General features: G+C 44.2%; 1 protein-coding gene across 2 annotated transcripts in view; it reads left to right on the top strand.

Annotated features, from left to right (window-relative positions):
- Positions 1–22,131, top strand: part of LOC147106763 (nucleobindin-2-like) — a 51,355-nt gene extending 29,224 nt beyond the window's left edge. Inside the window, exons 4-5 of one of the 2 annotated variants that reach the window (XM_086007854.1) lie at positions 15,831–15,938; positions 21,418–22,131. In XM_086007854.1, coding sequence (XP_085863980.1) covers positions 15,831–15,938; positions 21,418–21,729 — 420 coding nt within the window. In that variant the 3' untranslated portion in view covers positions 21,730–22,131. The remainder of the gene's footprint in view (positions 1–15,830; positions 15,939–21,417) is intronic. The other variant, XM_086007853.1, reaches the window with a different exon arrangement.
- Positions 22,132–22,139: the final 8 nt, after the last annotated feature.

Below are 22,139 nucleotides of genomic sequence, written 5' to 3'. Positions count from 1 at the left end.
CATCTGATGTCATCTCCACCTGTTCTATCTCCCTGGTAAATACTGAAGCAAAGTAATTATTTAATATCTCTGCCATCTCTTTATCGCTGCCTGTGGTATTAGAACATAAGAACATAAGAAATAGGAGCAGGAGTAGGCCAATCGGCCCCTCGAGCCTGCTCCGCCATTCAATAAGATCATGGCTGATCTGATCCTAACCGCCAATCCACTATCACAGAACCATCTCCTGAATCTAACAGAATTAGACACACGAAATAGGAGCAGGATCAGGCTACCTGGCCCCTGGGCCCGCTCCGCTACCCACAGGGCCATGACCGATCCGAACCTAGACTCATGTCCAAATTCCTGCCCGCTCCCCGTAACCCTTAATTCCCTTCTAGGAAACTGTCTATTTCTGTTTTAAATTTATGTAATAATGTAGCTTCTACAGCTTTTTGGGGCAGCATATTCCATGGACCTACCACCCTCTGAGTGAAGTAGTTCCTCCTCATCTCAGTTTTGAAAGAGCAGCCCCTTATTCTAAGACTATGCCCCCTAGTTCTAGTTTCACCCATCATCGGGAACATCCTCCCCGCATCCACCCGATCCAACCCCTTCACAATCTTACATGTTTCAATAAGATCGCCTCTCATTCTTCTGAACTCCAATGAGTAGAGTCCCAATCTACTCAACCTCTGCTCATATGTCCATCCCCTCATCCCCGGGATTAACCGAGTGAACCTTCTTTGTACTGACTCGAGAGCAAGTATGTCTTTTCTTAAGTATGGACACCAAAACTGTACGCAGTATTCCAGGTGCGGCCTCACCAATACCTTGTACAACTGAAGCAATACCTCCCTATTTTTATATTCTATCCCCCTAGCAATGAAAGCCAACATTCCATTGGCCTTCTTAATCACTTGCTGCACCTGCATACTAACCTTTTGAGTTTCGTGCACCAGGACCCCCAGATCCCTTTGTACTTCAGTACTTTCCAGTTTCTTGCCATTAAGATAATAACTTGCTCTACGATTTTTCCTGCCAAAGTGCATAACCTCACACTTTCCAGTATTGTATTCCATCTGCCAAATCTCTGCCCACTTACTTAGCCTGTCGATGTCCCCTTGCAGGTTTTTTTTATGTCCTCCTCACTCACTACTTTCCCTCCCATCTTAGTATCATCTGCAAACTTTGATATGTTACACTCGGTCCCCTCCTCCAAATCGTTAATATAGATTGTAAAGAGTTGGGGACCCAGCACTGACCCCTGCGGAACACCACTAGTTACTGATTGCCAGTCTGAGAATGAACCATTTATCCCAACTCTCTGCCTTCTGTTAGATAGCCAATCCTCTATCCATGCCAGAATATTACCCCCAATCCCGTGATTTTTTATCTTAAGCAGTAATCTTTTGTGTGGCACCTTGTCAAATGCCTTTTGGAAGTCTAAATACGCTACGTCCACTGGTTCCCCTTTATCCACCCTATACGTCACTTCCTCAAAGAACTCCAGCAAATTTGTCAAACATGACTTCCCCTTCATAAAACCATGCTGACTTTGTCCTATTAAATTATGATTATCCAAATGTCCTGTTACTGTCTCCTTAATAATGGACTCCAAAATTTTACCTACCACAGATGTTAGGCTAACTGGTCTATAGTTTCCAGCCTTCTGTCTACTGCCCTTTTTAAATAAGGGTGTTACATTAGCAGTTTTCCAGTCTGCTGGGACCTTTGCCGAGTCCAGGGAGTTTTGGAAAATTATTACCAATGCATCCACAATCCCTACCGCCACTTCCCTCAAGACCCTAGAATGTAAGCCATCAGGTCCAGGTGATTTATCCGCCTTGAGTCCCATTATTTTACCGAGTACCACTTCCTTAGTGATTTTGATCGTGTTTAGCTCCTCCCCCCCCCCCCCCCCCCCCCTTTAGCCCCCTGTTTGTCCAGTGTTGGGATATTCTTAGTGTCTTCTACTGTAAAGACTGATGTAAAATATTCATTCAGTGTTTTTGCCATCTCCATATTTCCCACCATTAATTTCCCGGTCTCATCCTCTAAGGGACCAACATTTACTTTAGCCACCCTTTTTCTTTTTATATAACTATAAAAACTCTTACTATCTGTTTCTTTATTTTTTGCTAATTTACTTTCATAATCTATCTTCCCTTTCTTAATCTTTTTGTTATTTTTTGCTGTCTTTTAAAGTTTTCCCAATCCTCTATCCTCCCACTAGATTTGGCTACCTTATATGCCCTTGTTTTTAGTCGAATACTATCCTTAATTTCTTTACTTAGCCACGGATGGCTGTCTTTTCTTTTACACCCTTTTCTTCTCAGTGGAATATATATTTTTTGGAAGTTGTAAAATAACTCCTTGAATGTACACCACTGATCATGTATCGTCTTACCCTTTAATCTATTTTCCCAATCCACTCTACTCAATTCCGCTCTCGTACCTTCATAGTCTCCTTTATTCAAGCTTAGCACGCTTGTTTGAGATCCAACCTTCTCACCCTCTAATTGAATATGGAATTCAACCATGTTATGGTCACTCATTCCAAGGGGATCCTTTACTAGGACATTTTTAATTAATCCCGTCTCGTTACACAGGATCAGATCTAAGGTTGCTTGCCCCCTGGTCGGTTCAGTTACATACTGCTCAAGAAACCCATCCCTAATACACTCAATGAACTCATCCTCAAGGCTGCTCTGCCCAATTTGATTTGTCCAATTAATATGATAGCTGAAATCCCCCATAATTATAGATGTTCCCTTATTACAAGCCTCAACTATTTCCTGATTGATACTCCGTCCAACAGAGTTGCCACTGTTCGGAGGCCTATAGACTATGCCCACTAGTGTTTTTTTCCCCTTATTATTCCTTACCTCCACCCAAACTGTTTCATTATCCTGATCTTTTGACCCAATATCATTTCTCTGTATTACAGTGATTCCTTCCTTTATTAACATAGCCACCCCACCTCCCCTTCCTTCCTGCCTGTCCTTCCTGATCATTAAATAACCTGGTATGTTTAATTCCCAGGCATTGTCACCCTGCAGCCATGTTTCTGTAATGGCCACAAGATCATACCCATATGTAGTTATTTGTGCAAAATGGGGTAATAACATTTAAATAAAATATAGTTAGAGAAAGCTTTGAAACCTGTGCTTCCACTTTCAGAGATATTAACCTATATTTTGACACTGATGTCCTTTGGTGTTGGCATGTGCCAGTTTAAAAACCACAGTCTTAGTGTCTTCTACTGTAAAGACTGATGTAAAATATTCATTCAGTGTTTTTGCCATCTCCATATTTCCCGCCATTAATTTCCTGGTCTCATCCTAAGGGACCAACATTTACTTTAGCCACCCTTTTTCTTTTTATATAACTATAAAAACTCTTACTATCTGTTTTTATATTTTTTGCTAATTTACTTTCATAATCTATCTTCCCTTAATCAATCTTTTTGTTCTTTTTAGCCATAAGGGAAAGATTGAGGGTAAGGAAAGAGGCATACATTAAGTACATGGACAGCAGGAGACAGCAGGAGAGAGCATGATAAGGGAGAATATGAAGGGATTAGGAGAGAAGTCAAAAAAAATCAGGAAGGCAAAGAGGAACTATGAAATTAAATTATCAAGGAACATAAAACAAAATAGTAAAATATTTTACAGGCACATACATTTTTAAAAATGGAAGGTCGGGATGGGAATAGGACCACTAAGGGATGGAGATGGTAAGGCCTCACAGCGTCGGCGGGAATCCTGAGCGGCAGAGCGGGGTATAAAAGTCCCCAGAGACCAGGTAAGGCCTCACAGCGTCGGCGGGAAACCTGAGCGGCAGAGCGGGGTATAAAAGTCCCCAGAGACCAGGTAAGGCGTACCAGTCTCTGAACTCGGAGGGAAGGAGAGAGGTAAAAAGTAATCCAAGTGTGACGTCACCAGAAAACGGGTTTACTTTGGAGCTGTCATTGGCTGCACAATACCTATGCATTGGGACCTGGTTGCACCAGTATGGCACAAAACCTGTTTAAAAGCAGTTTAAAATAAATGAGTTAATGACCATATTAAAGTAGTGCACAAAGGAATATTTTACAAGCATGCTAATCGGTGCACTACCAGAGAAAAATTAAACCACTAGATGTCAGCAGACTGATTAGAAACATAGAAGATAGGAGCAGGAGTAGGCCATTCGGTCCCTCGAGCCTGCTCCGCCATTCAATGAGATCATGGCTGATCATCCAAATTCAGTACCCTGCCCCTGCCTTCTCCCCATATCCCTTGATCCCTTTAGCCTTAAGATTAACCATCTACAAGGATCAAGTCAGGAGTGTGATGAAACACTCGCCACTCGCCTAGATGGGTGCAACTGCAACACCATTTACGAAGCTCAACACCATCCAGGACAGAGCAGTCTTCTTGATTGGTGCCCGTGCCACTGGACTTTATATCCACTCCCTCCACCATCAGCACAAGGGCTGCAGCGGTTCCAGGAGAAGGCTTACGACTACCTTCTCGGGGAAACTAGGGATGGGCAGTAAATGTGGCCTTGCCAGCATCATCCACATTCCAAGAACAAATAAAAACAATTATGGTGACATCACAGCCACACCTGATGCTGTCTTCACCTAAAGTTTATATGCTTGCACTTTTCAACAGGGGTTCTGGAAAGTGATCAGGAGTGGGGCCTATTGCTGATTTCTTGCCTGTTAACTGTAGTACTTCTAGTGCAGCTCTGACTGACATCTGCTACTTCAGCAGAGACCAGGGATTGAACCTGTCACCCCCTGGCCTGCACACCCCTGCTGCATAGGCAGTGGACTTGCTATTTCAGCAATTGGGAGAGCCTGATCTGAAATATTCAGACAGTAAAACAAGAGTCTGAACATTTCTGAGTTGCTTTAGATTTGATTGCCAGAATTCCAGGTCCCTGTTGCTTGTTAACTCTATGATTAACAAGAGCACCAATACTAATGTCCATAATGGGACCTCTCCACAAAAAGCAATTGTTAGAATTAAAATGTGTGATTTGTGGGTATTATTAACTTCTTTCTGTGAACGGACAGCTTTTAGTATGCAGATAGTTACTAGTGGTATGCTTGGCTAGCTGCTAGGTGCTGTGTAAAACCAGACCAGTGAAGACCAACTGTCTGAATTCCCTCCTCCCCTTCTGCTGCAGCGAGGAGATTCATGGCCTTAATCTTGAAGAATAGTTGAGATCAAAAACTCAATGGGTTAGGGGATCAAAATTGCATTCCACCAGTGTTAACCTCCCTTCTCCCTGTGTGAATATTTCAGAGCTCTGATAAGTGCCTGTTCTCAGTGACACAAATTTGAGCATGACCGCATGATGACTGTGTCTGACCATTTGAACAAAGTGTTCAACTTGAAATAATCTCTCGTTTCTTTCACTTTTTAATACCTAAAGCTCCACCTGTATAAAGCTAAATGCACTCCTTGCTCTGCTAATGTGGTTTGCGTTGGTGCCAACATCAGTATAAAAGGAAGTGCTGACTATAGATTTATGGAGTTTGAGGTGAGACAGTTGGTGTGTTGGTTGCATAAGGTCAACAGAATCTACTTTGTGGTTGGGATTAATCCAACGGACCTTGTTGGTTTAGTTATTGTATGTGAACTACTGAAAAATGGGAATGAAGTAATGCAAGAAGGTCTGCTGTATGGTTGAGACTTGGGTAGTTAAACAGCACAAGTTGAATCTTTTATGGAGACACTGAAAATTAAATTGTGCTGGTAACATATAAAAACTTCTGTGCCCACGTTTGTGGCTTATATGGAGATGATACCCTGCATCTTACCGAAGTGTTCTTGCCATTTGAGAAATTGCTGGCCTCTGTTTAACACCAGCATGACTTGGATCAGGAACTGAGAAGATTGAGGTCTCAAACTTGAATTCCATCGGCATGCAATCATTCCTCTGTGCATTCCATTCTTTGGTCATGTACAGTACAACGTGTGTTCTATCGGGGCTTCCTGGCACCAATGGTATTCCAGAACTAGAATTTATTTGAGCAAAATTGAAAATTTAGGCCATTTTACAAATAGATTATGAAATCACTCTTGCTAATCTTTGCATAGTACTTTGTTCTTTACAGTGTTTTGTGGTTCCTAAAACTAGCAAAATGGGGTAATAACATTTAAATAAAATATAGTTAGAGAAAGTTTTGAAACCTGTGCTTCCACTTTCAGAGATATTAACCTATATTTCGACACTGATGTCCTTTGGTGTTGGCATGTGCCAGTTTAAAAACCACAGTCTAGTGGTGGGGGGGAGGAGGGCAGCATTTCACTGCCAACTTCATTCCATATTGCTGCATGTGCTGGATTCACTCCAGTGTGACTTAGCAATGTAAATGGAATGCACTTGAGTCTCCCTAACCATTATTTATTCAAAGTAAGTGCTAGCTGGAAATATCTCGGGATCTCATTACTGTATAGCAGATGGACCAGCATTTGAAAAAATTGAAACTGCAAACGGCTGTTAGACCAACTGGGGATTTCTACACACATTATTCAGTTTCAAAAAGTGCAGAACTGCCTTTTTAAAATTAATTCTTGATGTGGGCGATCCTAGCAAGGCTACATTTATTGTCCATTCTTCGTTACCATAAGAAGGTGGTGGGCCACCTTGTTGAACCCCTGCAGTTGTTATAGTGATGGTGCTCCCACAATGGTGTTAGGTTGGGATTTCCAGAATATATATCCAGCAATGATGAAGGAACGGTGATATATGACAGGATCATGTGTAATATTCCCTGTAATTTTTTTGGGACCGCGCGGCCCATTCAAAAGTCCATGCATGCACGTTTTTTCAATTTAAAAGCTGTTTCATCAGCTATGCGGGACCCCTGGAGCATTAAAGGGAACATTGATGGTGTGTGACTCATAGGAGGTGGTGTTCTCACTATGTTGTTTCCCGTGTCCTTCTCACTGGTAGGGCTTATTGTTGAAGTAATCATAAAATCATAGTGTGATGAAATATGCCATTCATCAGGCACTCTGTACTCTGTGTTTGATTGTGCCTGTGACTGTGGCAAGCAGGGGAGTTTAGTTTCAGTTTCATTTCCTTACCTGTATTGTATTGTATTGTGTGTAGGGCTCCGCCCATACCTGGCCCCTACTTAAGCAGGCCCCAGCGTGTCTCACAGGCAGTACAGCAGATCTCTGGATGAGAGACACTTCTCCACTGTGTATTACTTTGAGTTAATAAAAGCCTTGTTTTGCTCTGTTAACGTTGAGTCTCGGATTCATTGAGGCACATCAATTTTATTAACTCAATTTTCAACACAATGGATCAACTCTTGAAACCCGAACGTTTGGATTTGGACCCGCATGCTTCGGACGCATCGGCACGATTCGGACACTGGTTTAAGTGTATGGAATTCTTCCTGAACAATTCCGCAGCCATCACAGACGCTATGGACGCTGAAAGTATGAAACTCGGAATCCTGCGGAATTGGGTAAGCCACCGGGTTTACCCCCTCATCCAAGACACCGACACGTACCCGGCCGCCTGCGACATCCTAAAGGTGCATTACCAGCAGCCTACGAACGAGGTGTACGTTAGGCATCTGCTCGCTACTCGCACACAGCGACCTGGGGAATCGCTGGATGAGTTCCTAGTCACCCTGAAAACGCTTGGCAAAGACTGCAAGTGCCAAGATGTAAAAGCCGCAGTGTATACTGACGAGCTTGTTCGTGATGCCTTTATCACAGGCCTCAGCTCCACTTACATCCGGCAGAGACTACTGGAAAAAACGGGATTGGACCTGAAACAGGCTGTGGACACAGCGCGATCCCTGGATGTGGCCCAGAGAAACTCGGACGCCTACCCTTCAGCCCGCGCCGCCACGTGTGCACCAAGGGCGCCGCCATCTTGGAAGGCATCTTCCCCGCCCGACACCGTCGGGGCCCCGCTCTCCCCCCAGAAGCCCTACGACAGCCGCGACACGTCGGGGCCCCAACTGCTACTTCTGCGGGCAGCCGAAGCACTCCAGAAACCTGTGCCCGGCGAAAGGCACCACCTGCTTTAAGTGCGGTAAGAAGGGGCACTTCGGGAAGGTGTGCAGAGGGAACCCCGCTGGAAAACCCGCGTGTGCGCCGTGGGAGCGGCCATCTTGGACGCCATCTTGCCCGACCTCGTGGGGTCCGCCATCTTGTGAGCAGACAGCGTGGACGCCATCTTGTCTCGATCAGGGCCCTATAGTGGCATCGGTCACAGTGGACCAGACCAGACCGCACCCGCTATCCAAATCAACGGTGGACATCGAGGTAAACGGGTGCGGGGTTAAATGTTTAATTGACAGTGGAAGCACGGAGAGTTTTATCCACCCTGAACTAGCACAACAACACTCTCTCTAACGGTGGTCCCTGCTCGGGGCACCATCTCTATGGCTGATAAAACCCAGACATCGACCATTATGGGTTACTGCGCGGTACAATTGTCCGTTAACGGAACTGTATACGATAATTTTAAATTACTAATCATGAAGAGTCTATGTGCGAGCGTGATCTTGGGCCTGGATTTCCAGTGCCACCACCAAAGCATCACGCTCAATTACGGTGGGTCCCAGCCGCCCCTCAGTGTGCGGTCTGGCTACCCTGAAGGTAAAGCCGCCTTCGCTATTCGCGAACCTTACTCCCAACTGCCGGCCAATAGCGACCAAAAGCAGGAGGTACAGCTGGGAGGACAGGCGGTTTATCGCGACCGAGGTGGACAGGCTGCTGAGGGAGCGCGTTATTGAACGCAGCAACAGCCCGTGGCGCGCCCAAGTGGTGGTGGTGAGGGGTAGCGAGAAGAAACGGATGGTGATCGACTATAGCCAAACGATCAACATGTACACCCAACTAGACGCCTACCCGCTACCCCGCATATCAGAAATGGTGAACCAAATTGCCCAATACCGGGTGTTCTCCACCATCGACCTCAAGTCAGCGTACCACCAGCTCCCTATCAGACCAGAGGACCACCCGTACACCGCCTTCGAGGTGAATGGACGCCTCTACCAATTCCTCAGAGTCCCCTTTGGGGTGACTAATGGGGTCTCGGCCTTCCAGAGGGAGATGGACCGCATGATCGATGACCACCACTTGCAGGCAACCTTCCCCTACCTCAACAACGTCACCATCTGCGGTCACAACCAGCAGGATCACGACTCGAACCTCGAGAGGTTCCTGAAAACCGCACAAAAACTCAACCTCACTTACAACGAGGACAAGTGCGTTTTCAACACCACGCGCCTCTGCATACTAGGCAACGTGGTGGAGAATGGGGAAATCGGACCAGACCCCGACCGATTGCGCCCCCTACGGGAGCTCCCCCTGCCCAACACTCCCAAAGCCCTGAAAAGGTGCCTGGGGTTATTTTCTTATTATGCCCAATGGGTCCCCAACTACTCCGACAAAGCCCGCCCCCTCTTGAAAGCATCCTCTTTTCCGCTCTCTGCGGGGGCCCACGCCGCCTTCAAAAGCATTAAGCGGGATATTGAACGGGCCACGCTACAGGCAGTGGACGAGAACACTCCCTTTCAAGTGGAAAGTGATGCGTCTGACTTTGCCTTGGCGGCCACCCTCAAGCAGGCGGGGTGGCCCGTAGCTTTCTTCTCGAGGACCCTCCAAGGGCCCGAGATCAGACACTCCTCCGTGGAAAAGGAGGCCCAAGCCATCGTGGAGGCAGTGCGCCACTGGCGCCACTACCTAGCCAGCAAATGCTTCACCCTACTTACCGACCAGCGGTCGGTAGCGTTTATGTTTAATAATAAACAGAAGGGGAAGATTAAAAATGATAAGATTCTCAGGTGGCGGATCGAGCTCTCCACCTTCGAGTATGACATCATTTACCGGCCAGGGGCCCTTAACGAATCCCCCGACGCCCTCTCACGAGGGATGTGTGCCAGCGCCACCGGGGATCGGCTACAGACCCTCCACAACGACCTCTGCCACCCAGGGGTCACACGGCTGTTCCACTTCATAAAGTCCCGCAACTTACCCTACTCGATTGAGGAAGTTCGGTCTCTGACCAGGAACTGCCGCACTTGCGCTGAGTGCAAGCCTCGGTTCTACCGCCCAGATAGAGCCCACTTAATCAAAGCTACACGGCCCTTTGAGCGGCTCAGCTTAGATTTCAAGGGCCCCCTCCCGTCAGTCGACCGCAATGTTTACTTCCTGAACATTGTGGACGAATACTCCCGTTTCCCATTCGCCTTCCCCTGCCCAGACATGACCAGCGCCACGGTCATTAAATGCTTCAACTGCCTGTTCGGTATGCCGAGCTACATCCATATGGATAGGGGGGCGTCCTTCATGAGTGAAGAGCTACGCCAGTACATGCTGTCCAGGGGGATCGCCACGAGCCGTACCACCAGCTACAACCCCCAGGGTAACGGCCAGGTGGAGCGAGAGAACGGGACAGTATGGAAAGCAGTCACTCTAGCTCTAAGGACCAAGGGCCTCCCTATCTCCCGCTGGCAGGAAGTCCTCCCAGATGTGCTCCATTCGATACGGTCGCTATTGTGTACTGCCACTAATGCCACGCCTCATGAACGAATGTTTGTCTTTCCCTGGAAATCCACCTCGGGCGTATCCATGCCGTCATGGCTCTCCACCCCAGGTCCAGTACTTGTACGAAGGCATGTGAGGGGCCACAAGACGGACCCTCTCGTGGAGTCAGTGCACCTACTCCACGCCAACCCCCAATACGCGTATGTCCGGCACGCCGACGGAAGGGAGGACACCGTGTCCATAAAAGACGTCGCCCCAGCCGGTAACGACAACAACAGCAACAACGATCACAGCAACTTTTACCCACCCACTATCCTTTCATCGCCCCCGGAAGAACATCGACCAACGGTGCCCCCACCAACTACCCCTTCAACAACCCTGGCGGCGCCCCCGGCAGAGACCCAGGAGGCCACCGGGGACACCCAGCCGACACCCGCGGCACCACAACAGCTACGTCGGTCACAGAGGACTATCAAACCCCCGAACAGACTAAATCTGTAGAAGGGGTGAATGTGATGAAATATGCCATTCATCAGGCACTCTGTACTCTGTGTTTGATTGTGCCTGTGATTGTGGCAAGCAGGGGAGTTTAGTTTCAGTTTCATTTCCTTACCTGTATTGTATTGTGTGTAGGGCTCCGCCCATACCTGGCCCCTACTTAAGCAGGCCCCAGCGTGTCTCACAGGCAGTACAGCAGATCTCTGGATGAGAGACACTTCTCCACTGTGTATTACTTTGAGTTAATAAAAGCCTTGCTTTGCTCCGTTAACGTTGAGTCTCGGATTCATTGAGGCACATCACATAGAATGATACAGCACAGAAGGAGGCCATTCGGCCTATCGTGCCTGTGCTGGCTCTTTGGTAGAGCTAGCCAGTTAATCCCACACCTGCTCTTTCCCCATAGCCCTGTAATTTTTTTCCCTTCAAGTGTTTATCCAATTCCCTTTTTTTTTTTTTAAATAATTAGTATTGAATCTACTTCCACCATCCTTTTTTAGGCAGTGCATTCAAGATCACAACAACTCACTGTGTAAATAAAAAAAATACTAAACATTTTTTCCTTTTGCCAATCACCTTAAATCTGTGTCCTCTGGTTACCTACCCTTCTGCCACTGGAAACAGTTTCTCCCTATTTACTCTATCAAAACCATTCATGATTTTGAACACCTCTCTCAAATCTTCTCTTAACCTTCTCTGCCCTAAGGAGAACTGTAGTGTCCGTGTGTAGATAAAGACACTGAAGACAGGAGTTGGTTCATAGGTATTTACTAAGCAAAGTCGGGGGGGGGTTCTAAAGGATATACACAATACACAGGCTTATATAGCCCAAGTGCCAATTACCGGCATTACGCACACCTGGGGCTCTTAAAGGCACATACACCACAATTGCTCTTAAAGGCACATACACCACAATTACAACCCTAGCTTCTCGTATCTCTGCACATAACTGATGTCCCTCGTCCCTCATCCCTGGTACCATTCTAGTAAATCTTTACTGCACCCTCTCCAAGGCCTTGACATCCTAGCTAAAGTGTGGTGCCCAGAATTGAACACAACATTCCAGCTGAGGCCTATAACCAGTGTTTTATAAAGGTTTTACATAACTTCCTTGCTTTTGTACTCTCTTCCTCTATTAATAAAGCCAAGGATCCCAATGCTTTTTTAACCGCCTTCTCAACTTGTCCTGCCACCTTCAAAAATTTGTGTACGTACACCCCCAGGTCTCTCTTCCTGCACCCCCTTTAAAATTGTACCATTTAGTTCATATTGCCTCTCCTCATTCTTCCTACCAAAATGTATCGCTTCACACTCCTGCATTAAATTTCACCTGCCACGTGTCTGCCCATTTCACCAGTCTATCTATGTCCTCCTGAAGTCTGTTACTATCCTCTTCATTATTTACTACATTTTGAGTTTCATGTCATCTGCAAACTTTGAAATTATGCCCTGTGTACCCAAGTCCAGGTCATGACTGGCCTGTAGTTGCTGGGTTTATCCCTCTCCCCTTTTTTAAACTGAGGTGTAACATTTGCAATCCTACAGTCCTCTAGCACTAGCCCCCTATCTAAGGAAGATTGGAAAATTGTGGCCAGAGCCTGCACAAATTTCAACCCTTTCTTCCTTCAGTAACCCAGGATGCATTCCATGTTTTTGTATGCATTCCATCTAGACCAGGTGACTTTGCTACTTTAAGGACTGCCAACATTTTAAGTACATTTTCTTTCTACTTTTTATCATATCCAATATCGCTACTGCCTCCTCCTTTACTGCTACATTGGCAGCATCCTCTTCTCTGAAGATAGATGCAAAGTACTCATTTAGTACCTCGGCCTTGCCCTCTGCCTCTACAAGAAGAGCTCCTTTTTGGTCCCTAATCAGTCCCACCCTTCCTTTGATCACTCTTACTATTTATATATGTTTAAAGAAGACTTGGGTTCCTTTTTATGTTAGCCATTTGGTGAATTGCTGCAGTGCATCCTGTAGATCATGCATATTGCAACCACAGTGCTGCAGTGATGGAGGGGGTTGATACTGAGTTCAACGGTAGGGATATCCGTCAAGCAAACTGCTTTGTCCTGGTTTCTTGTATTGTTACAGCTGCACCTAGCCAGGCAAGTGGTGAGCATATCATTACTCTCCTCAGCTGAGCTTTGTAGATAGTGGAGCAGCTTTGTAGATAGTGGAGCGGCTTTGAGGAGTTAGGTGAGCCACTCATTGTAGAACACCCAACCTCTGCAATGATCTTGCAGTCAGTGTTGATATGACTAGATCAATTTGCTTCCAGTCAGTATGTTGATAGTGGTGACCTGTGCTTTGGTGGTACTATTGAAGGACATGCAGAGATTGTTGGGCATTTTCTTGTTGGAGCTGGTAGTGCAAATATTATCCTGCCATTTGTCAGTCCAAGCCTGGATGTTGTCCAAGCCCTGCTGTAGGCTGGCATGGGTTCCTGCATTATTGGAGGAGCTGTGAATGCAGCTGAAAACTGTGCAATCATCAGTGAACAGCCCCACTCCTGACCACTTACCAGAGGAAAGATCATTAATGAAGCTGCTGAAGGTAGTTGAACTGAAGAACTACTGTGGTGATGTCTTGGGCTACAAAGATTGGACTCTGACAACCACAGCCTTGTTTTCCTTTTGCGTCAATTATGACCGGCCTCTAGAGGGTTTCCATTTGATCCCCATTGACCTGCATGTACCAGCTAAGAAAGGGAAATTGAGGATTATTCTATAAATTGAAGGATCTGATCTTGCCCTCATTTTCCCCAGTATACTACGCACAAACGTCCATTACTAAAGCCAGGTACCTTTTTTATTTGATTAGGAAATAATGACAGAAATACTGTGCAATTCCTCAGACTCTGCCATATTCGCAAGTGGTAGCTCAGTAACTGAGTAAAATCTTTTTATTATGGGTAGCAAGAAGTTTGCCTATTGGAAATAATGATAGTGCTAGAGAATGGAACATTTCTTTCTGTGCATCCACTGAGTGCATCATGTCTTCTCTGCCAAAAAGGCCACTTCACTTCAATTTCTTTTCCCTGGAGCCTCCTTAATGACCCGGATTTTCCAGGGCCTATGAGCACGTACGCACAGCATTGGGCTATTTGCCCAGCGAATGCCCACGAAACTCTTACACCTGGTAAGAACAGGAGTAAGGCCTTTTTTTCCATGTGTAAGGGTTTAAATAAATAATAAAATACATTTTTGAAAATGATTTAAACATTCAGAAACCTTTAAAATTAATTTAGGTTATTTTTAGCCCTTTGAAAATGTTCAAATTTATTTTTCAAGAGTTCAGTTTTTGTTTTAAATGTTTAAATTGTATTTTAATGAATTTTGAACATGTGATGTTTTTTTAATTGAAGTGCTGTGAAAATGTATTTTTTAGGGGATTCCTATTCTGCTTATGGGGATTCTGTATGTAAATGGGAATCCCCCTTTGTGATTGTTTGGGCCAGCCCACATGATCCCAGGGACACTTGCGAACTGCACGTGCTCCTGGGATATGTGGGCCCTTGCGCAACCGGGCGCCTGCAGGCCCAGGAGCGCAAGACTCCGAAGGTCCGGTGGCAACAGGTAGTGCGTACTTTCTTGCGGTTCAGAGGCATTTGCCTGCGGGAAGCCTCCGAACGTATTTTCCAGCCCAGTGTCTCTTATTGGTAAAGCTTTACTCAGCCATGCAGACCTGAAGTGGCCAGATGGAATGCAATGGTCTTTTCTGGTTCTGTACATTCCTATGATGTAGGGTCAATCTATGATTTTGTGTTGGGTTGGCTGTTCTCTTATGTTTCATTTTCCGTCCTCTCATGAACTCTTAATGCTGAATCCTTTCAGCTCCACAAGACCTACACTTCTGGTGAGGTTTTCCTGTGGTTTGGAAAAATGTATGTTAACATGCATTTAAAGAAAAAGCACAGCATTAAAAACTTGTAATTCAGTATTAATCATTTCAGTTAGTTTTGTCAATATAGTACCACCCAAAATAATCTGTACCAATGTGCCTTAGTTTAAAGACAAACTAGCACCCAGCAGGGTGCCTTTTCCACATTAGCCAATCTGAGTAAACCTGTGCATTTGTTATGAGGCTTATTGGTACCAATGCCCTTTAGGAAAAAATCAGTCAATATATATTAAAGTAAGAATTGAGTTTCTTGCGCTGAACTCTTCATAAATCATCTCAAATTGCTTCCATAACGACTACCATCAGTGACTGACCTACAACCACCAGAATTCATCCAGTCCTACATAGCTCCAAAAGCTCTCTACAAGTACAACCCATATTTGGTAGGTAGGAAAAAATCTATACGTATACTAGTTGTATTTCCATAGTTCGAAGAACACAGCATGAAAATTTCAGATGCCCATCATTTGCTTTCCTGAAATCCTAGTGACAATGCTGACTGATTAATACTGAATTACAAGTTTTTTATGCTGTGCTCTTGCATACACTGGGAATTTATTTGGAGTGCAGATCTTTCGTCATCGCAGGTCTGTACTCTGGAATTTTTTTTCCTAAACCCCTTTGTCTAGCTGCATCTTTCTCAGGTTGTCTCTCTGACCTTGCCTTCAGTTACTTCCCCTAAATAATTATTCCCTGGTGTTCATTTTGGCCCCTTGTGGAACATCATGAGACATTTTGTTTTAAAAGGTACTGTGTAAGTTATCAGTATTCAGCTGCCTGGGTGGCAGACAAGTTATGTTTTTTTTTAAATTTGCCTCATGACCTCACCAGAACAGTGGGCTGTCGGCGTCATGACTGATAACAAGCCATTTACATTGCTAGAGATCTGTAACGTGTTTTCTCATTTCTTCCACTTTCTTGCAGGACACTGGGTTGTATTATGATCGTTACCTCCGAGAAGTAATTGATGTGTTGGAAACAGACAGGCATTTCCGTGAAAAACTCCAGACGGCAGATATAGAAGAAATCAAGGTATGCTGTCTGTTAAGAATTTTTATCTATTCAGTCATAGCCAGAGAGTCTCCTGCAATTGCTTCTCTTCCTGCTCCCACACTGTTACCTCTGGAGTTCCCCAATGATCTATCCTTGGCCCCCTCCTATTTCTCATCTACATGCTGCACCTATGCAAAATCATGCAAAAACACATCTGATTCCACATGTATGCTGATGACACCCAACTCCTTTCTTTCTTTCTTTCTTTCTTTCTTTCTTTCTTTCTTTCTTTCTCTCTCTCTCTCTCTCTCTCTCTCTCTCTCTCTCTCTTTCTCTCCCTTTCTCTTGTTCTTTTTTTCTCTCTTTTTCTCTCTTTCTCTCTCTCATATGACAACGCCACTACATCTGATTTGTCTCGCTGCTTGTCGGATGAGCAGAAATATCCTGCAATTAAATATTGGGAAGCCTTTGTCTTCAGCCCCTGCCACAAACTCCGTTCCCTACCCATCGATTCCATCCACCTTCCTGGCCACTAGCTGAGGCTGAACCAGACTGTTCGCAACCTCAGCGTTCTATTTGACTCTGAGCTGAGTTCCCGACCCATATCCTCTCCACTACCAAGACTGCCTACATTCACCTCCGTAATACCGCCCATCTCTGCTCCTACCTCTGTCCATCTGCTGCTGAAACCCTCATCCATGCTTTTGTTACCTCTAGACTTGACTGTTCCAATGCTCTCCTGGTCGGCCTCCTATCTTGTAAACATCAGCACATTCAAAATTCACCTGTATCCTAACTCGCACTAAGTCCCGTTCACCCATCACTCCTATTCTCTCTGACCTACATTGGCTCTCGGTCCAGCAACGACTCAAATTTAAAGTTCCTTGTGTTCAAACCCCTCCATGGCCTCGCCCCTCTCTATCTCTGTAACTTCCTCCTGAACCTACAAGCCTCCGAGAACTCTGCATTCCTCCAATTCTGACGTCTTGTGCATCCCTGATTTCCTTCACCCCACCATTGGCTGCCATAACTTCAGCTGTCTAGGCCCTAAGCTCTGACATTCCCTCCCTAAACCTCTCTACCCCTCCTCCTTTTAAGATGCTTTTTAAAACCTACACCTTTGACCAAGCTTTTGGTCATCTGTCCTAATATCTCCTTGTGTGGCTCGGTGTCAAATCTTGTCTGATTATGCCCCTGTGAAGTGCCTTGGGACATTTTACTATGTTAAAGATGCTATACAAGTGCATAATGTATAGAACAGTTAAATTGTTTGGGTTAAAAGATTCAGTTGTTAATGTTCTAACTATGGGAAGCTTTTCCTGGATTTGAAACTTTAAATCAGGGAATATATAGAAGTCACAATTAACACATTCACCATTGTCGTCGTGAAGAATTTCTCTCCTGTTCACAGATTTACAGTATTCTCTGTGTGCCATTTTAAGCTTGTTTTTTCAACTGTAAATTAGAATTTACAAAGAAGGAAAAACTTTGAGCTCCTGACTTACCATCCTGTTGGAGAGCGGGTTGCAAGATAGACTTAAATATGTAAAAGATTTATTAATCAGTAAAACAGACTTTCTCTGCACTGCTTGTAACAAAATCAAAGCTGGGCTACAAGCAACTCATTTACAATCTCACTGCAAATGGTGAACTGGTAGTATTGCATACTTGTTTGTGCTGCAGCTATACTCTATACCGAGTACTGTTTCAAAATGTGGGCAACACTTCCAAGCGCACACATTCACAAAGTGGGGGTGGGGATAGATGGATACTTTTTCCACTTAATTTGCTGAATATAGGTGTGCAGATAGGATAGTAAGGAAATGCAAACTTTTGTTGAAAAGCTTTGATAAGTAGTTGCAGTGAGGTAAAGCAGTTCCAGGAAGCGATTGTTCCATGTTTCATGTTTTGAATAAAATTCTGTACTTTGAACTTTATTTTTGTTTTAATCACTAATGTCAGATAATGTGTTGTTCAGCAGTGTCTCACTTGAATTTATGGACTTATTTGGAATGGGGAAGGAAGGAAGAAATGGATAGTGTGATTTTGATACTGTTTTCCAATATTAATATTTTAATATATCCAGCTGATACACATTGAGAAAATTGGAGTTTGTGCTCTGCAGACTAGTGCATTCTGTAATAATCTAGTGAACAGAGAAACCATCCTCCCCTCCATCATGCAAAATGTTTATTTACTATGTGAGGAGACACGTGCTGTCATTCATTTTATTTCTGGCTTGTACGTGAAAATGGAACTATTTGCCAATTGTAAAATTTACCAATTTTTTTTTTTGTCTAACTGTAAATTCTCAATACAACACAGAACTGGGGTCATAAAATGTTCATCTTGACTGTGTAATGGGAGGTTTAATCAGTAACAGATAATTGTGGCAATATGGGATCAATAAATTCCACTGGACAGATTCCAACTTATTGATATAAATTTAGCTATAAACCTCCTTTTTAGATAAATTTATATATTTTTTTGGTGAGGGTTCAGTAAATCCTATACTAAACCTATATGTTTGAGTTAAGAGAAAGCTTTCCTCGTGCAGTCCTGTTGTTGTGATAGGCTGACTGTTGGCTGCAGACTTGTCCCAGTCAGTGCATAACTGTCTTAATAGGGAACTGTTGTTTTTCTCACCGCCAAAGCTCCCCATTGGCAAAGTCCATCCCTAAAGTAACCTTTCTGCTCGGAGGGAATTGTTCGGTTCTCTCCTCAGTACTGTGACCCATTGTAAAGGAGAGATCCATTCTTAGGGGAAAATAAATGAATCTGTATTAAATTATCAGACTTCTGTTTAATATTGCCCTGGATATCCTGTGTTGGGATATCCAGGGCAATATTAAACAGAAAGTCTGATAATTTAAATACAGATTAATTTATTTTCTAAGATTGGATCTCTCCTTTCAATTGGGTACAGTACTGAGGAGGGAATCGAGGAAGTTACTTTGGGCTGGACTTTGCCAATGGGGAGCTTTTGGAGGTGGGACCCCCACTTGTCGGGTTTCAGTCCCGCCTCCATCGACTTCTGGCCAACCCACGCTATTTTCCCTTGATTGACCTTGTTAAGCCAGCCCAGCGAGCTCAGCAGGCCAATTGAGGGGAAGCCAGTTACAGAGAACGTCAGCGTATGACATTTCACTGATCAAAAATTTTTGACAGATGAATTGTCATTGTTTGACGGCTCTCTGAAACTGTCAAACACTGACATTCTCTGTAGTTTGATAAGTTCTTGAATTCAAGACTCATCAAACCTTTTTCTTTAGCAGAAATTAGATGGTTGTTGCATTGGAGAATGCAGTAGCCATCTGTCATCTCTGCCACGGAGATGCGAGACTCTCCACATCCCTAACAATTGAAGCCTGTAGGAAGAAACAAAGGTAAGTAAAGTTTTTCTAACACTTTCCACTTACCTCACATACTCACCTCTCCACACTTGCACCCATCACTTATCTTCACAGCGCACTTTTGCACCACTCCGACTCCCGCAGACCCACTGCTCACCTCGGTGACCCTGGAGGGGTTCGCAGTCTTCGGGAAGCCCGCACTTGTGTGCGTAAAATGGGGATAATCCTCTTATCTGCCAACAAGCCGTTAAGTGGCTGTAATCCCCTTCCCGCCTCCAAGGAGATGGGACCCGGCGCGGGTCGGCTGCCCGCCTCCTGGCAAGATGGCTTGGGAGCAGGATGGCCACCCGCCCCCCAGATTCTGCCATTTTCCCAGCAGTCCTGCCTCCATACCTGCCTCCCCAGGGCTGGCAAGATCGCCCCCTTTGTTTTCACTTTCCTCCCTCACACCCCCCTCACCCATAATTTTTCCAGTGTTTATTGGGGAACACTTCCAAACACACAAATTCATAACATGGATATTGGGAGGGGGGATAGTTTATGCTTTTTTTTCTGCTTTTAATCTGATGAGATGTACAAATGGGGGGGGGGGAAAGTAAACTTTTATTGAAGATGCCTTTAAAAGAAGCTGCAGTGAGATAAAGCAGTTCCAGGAAGCCGACTGTTCTATGCTTCATATTTAGAATAAAATTTTGTACTTGGGATCCAAAACAAAAACGAAGTCCAAACATCAGTTGACCTGTTATTCATCAATCCCTTGCTGTAATTTATGGACACGAGCCACCTAAGAGCAGATGCTTTGGTTGGAAAGTGCTTGCTTCGGCATCTTTCGATTTAGAAGGCAGAATCACTCAGGATTCTTGATCCTTGTCGCTATTTTATTGACTCCTGCTGAAAAGTGTGTGTCATCACCAGGTGAGGACAGGATTAGCTTTGACCGTACACTGCCCCACCCTGTGCTAGACTAATTGGTCAACACTCATTATCTAAGCTTGCACATGAAGAGATGGCAACATAAGTGAGGTACTAGATGGTGACCCAGATCCATGGAACTATACCCTAGCAAGAGTTGGTGCCCTTGGGAGATGAGGGGGAAAACAATTGGAGGATGATTGGATAATATCCGTCATTTAATAAACAAAAATAAACACACACTTGCAGGTTTATTTTTAGTTCAAATTTGTAAAGGGCAAGTCCAGTCTGAGGAATGGAAGATCACATTGATGGCATGCGTTCCTAGGCCGGGTACAGCACAGTTAGATGCAGATAAAAGCTCCTGCTGCTATGCCTCAACAAAATAACTCTGACCCAACTTCAGTGTAAATCTTTTTATTTCTCACACTAGCTAACCTTATATGTCCAAGACAGATTGCCAGTTAGTATAAACCTAAGGATCATTTTCTACCGTAGGCGCATGCCTATTAGGGATGCCCATACTCATTTCATGGAGCACCATTAAAGCCAGCAGACAAGAAATCTTCATCCTGCTTTTGTGAGCTGGATTGAAAACAGAATTCCAGAGGTGAAAGGACAGTATGCTTCACCATTTTGTAATGCTATGTCTTAGCTAAGGTGAAAATAAATTTATCTGTGCAACCTGAGAAGAATACAAGTTGTTCTTTATTAGATTTATAGTGGTGAAATCAGTTTTGCATGTATTGAAGAGCAGTATTACAATGAGTACACACAGACCAACATTACCGTGAATAATTCTTTGCTCTATAAAGTTAGATTCTAAATTTATTCCATTACTAAGAACAGATTAACTCATGGCACAAGACATACAAGTGTAGATTTTTGAGACCTACTGAAGCCAGAAGAGCTAGGTGCCAATATGAAATTAGCAAGAAGTAAAAGTCTGAGGATTGGGAGCAGTTTAGAGTTCAGCAAAAAAGGACCAAGAGATTGATTAAGAGGGGAAAAATAGGGTATGAGAGTAAATTTGCAAGGAACATAAAAGTGGATTGTAAAAGCTTCTACAAGTATGTAAAAAGAAAAAGATTCGCAAAGACAAATTCCCTTAGTCAGAAACGGGGAGAATTTATAATGGAGAACAGGAAATGGCAGAGCAATACTTTGGTTCTATCTTCACAGAAGAGGACACAAATAACTTCCCTGTTGGATAATTCTCTGTTAATTTTCACTTTTTGTTTTCTTTAATGAAGAGTGGAAAACTGGCTAAAGAACTCAACTTAGTGAGTCATCTTGTGAGAACTAAACTGGATGAATTGAAAAGACAGGAGGTTTCCCGGCTACGGATGCTTATTAAAGCCAAAATAGATGCACAACAAGGTAAAGGTACTGTACGGAAACTGATCATTGCCTTGTCTTCCACTATGTTTGTCTTTGTTAGAGTGAAAGACATTCAAGCTAGAATTGTTCACTCTGCATCCAGATATGGTATCAAGTGTACTCTAAACAGGTTCTGTATCAGTTGGATGTCCTACAGAGCCATTTCCACATGCAAGACAATTTGAATTCAACACCAAATATGGTTGCAACATAATCCTTTTATTGTGTTTGACCAAGCCTTTAACAAATGTAATGTCACTAAGCAGAGAAATAAACAATATTACCCCATTTTTTCCCCCTGGATAGAGACATAACCATTGCCAATCCTTTTGATCCTGACTCTCTACAAATTGTTAAAGAAAGCTGAGGATCTTAATAGGCCTCTAGTCATGTACATTGCCTTGTCGATTCATTATGGCATGACTAGTGTTATTGTGAACAAGACCCCCAGAAATGAGAGTTCCGACAAACTTCCAGATGGCCAATCTGTTTACCATTAAGCATGTAACTAATCATCCTGAGCTCATTGTCCCACTTCCTTATCTCAAGACTTTCTTGGCTATCACGTTTCACAATGTGGTGACAAAAAGAAGTC

Source organism: Somniosus microcephalus, chromosome 15, assembly GCF_052327205.1.
Source record: "Somniosus microcephalus isolate GS21.2 chromosome 15, FLI_Smic_1.0, whole genome shotgun sequence".
Classification (NCBI taxonomy): domain Eukaryota; kingdom Metazoa; phylum Chordata; class Chondrichthyes; order Squaliformes; family Somniosidae; genus Somniosus; species Somniosus microcephalus.
This window is presented reverse-complemented; position numbering and strand designations above follow the sequence as displayed.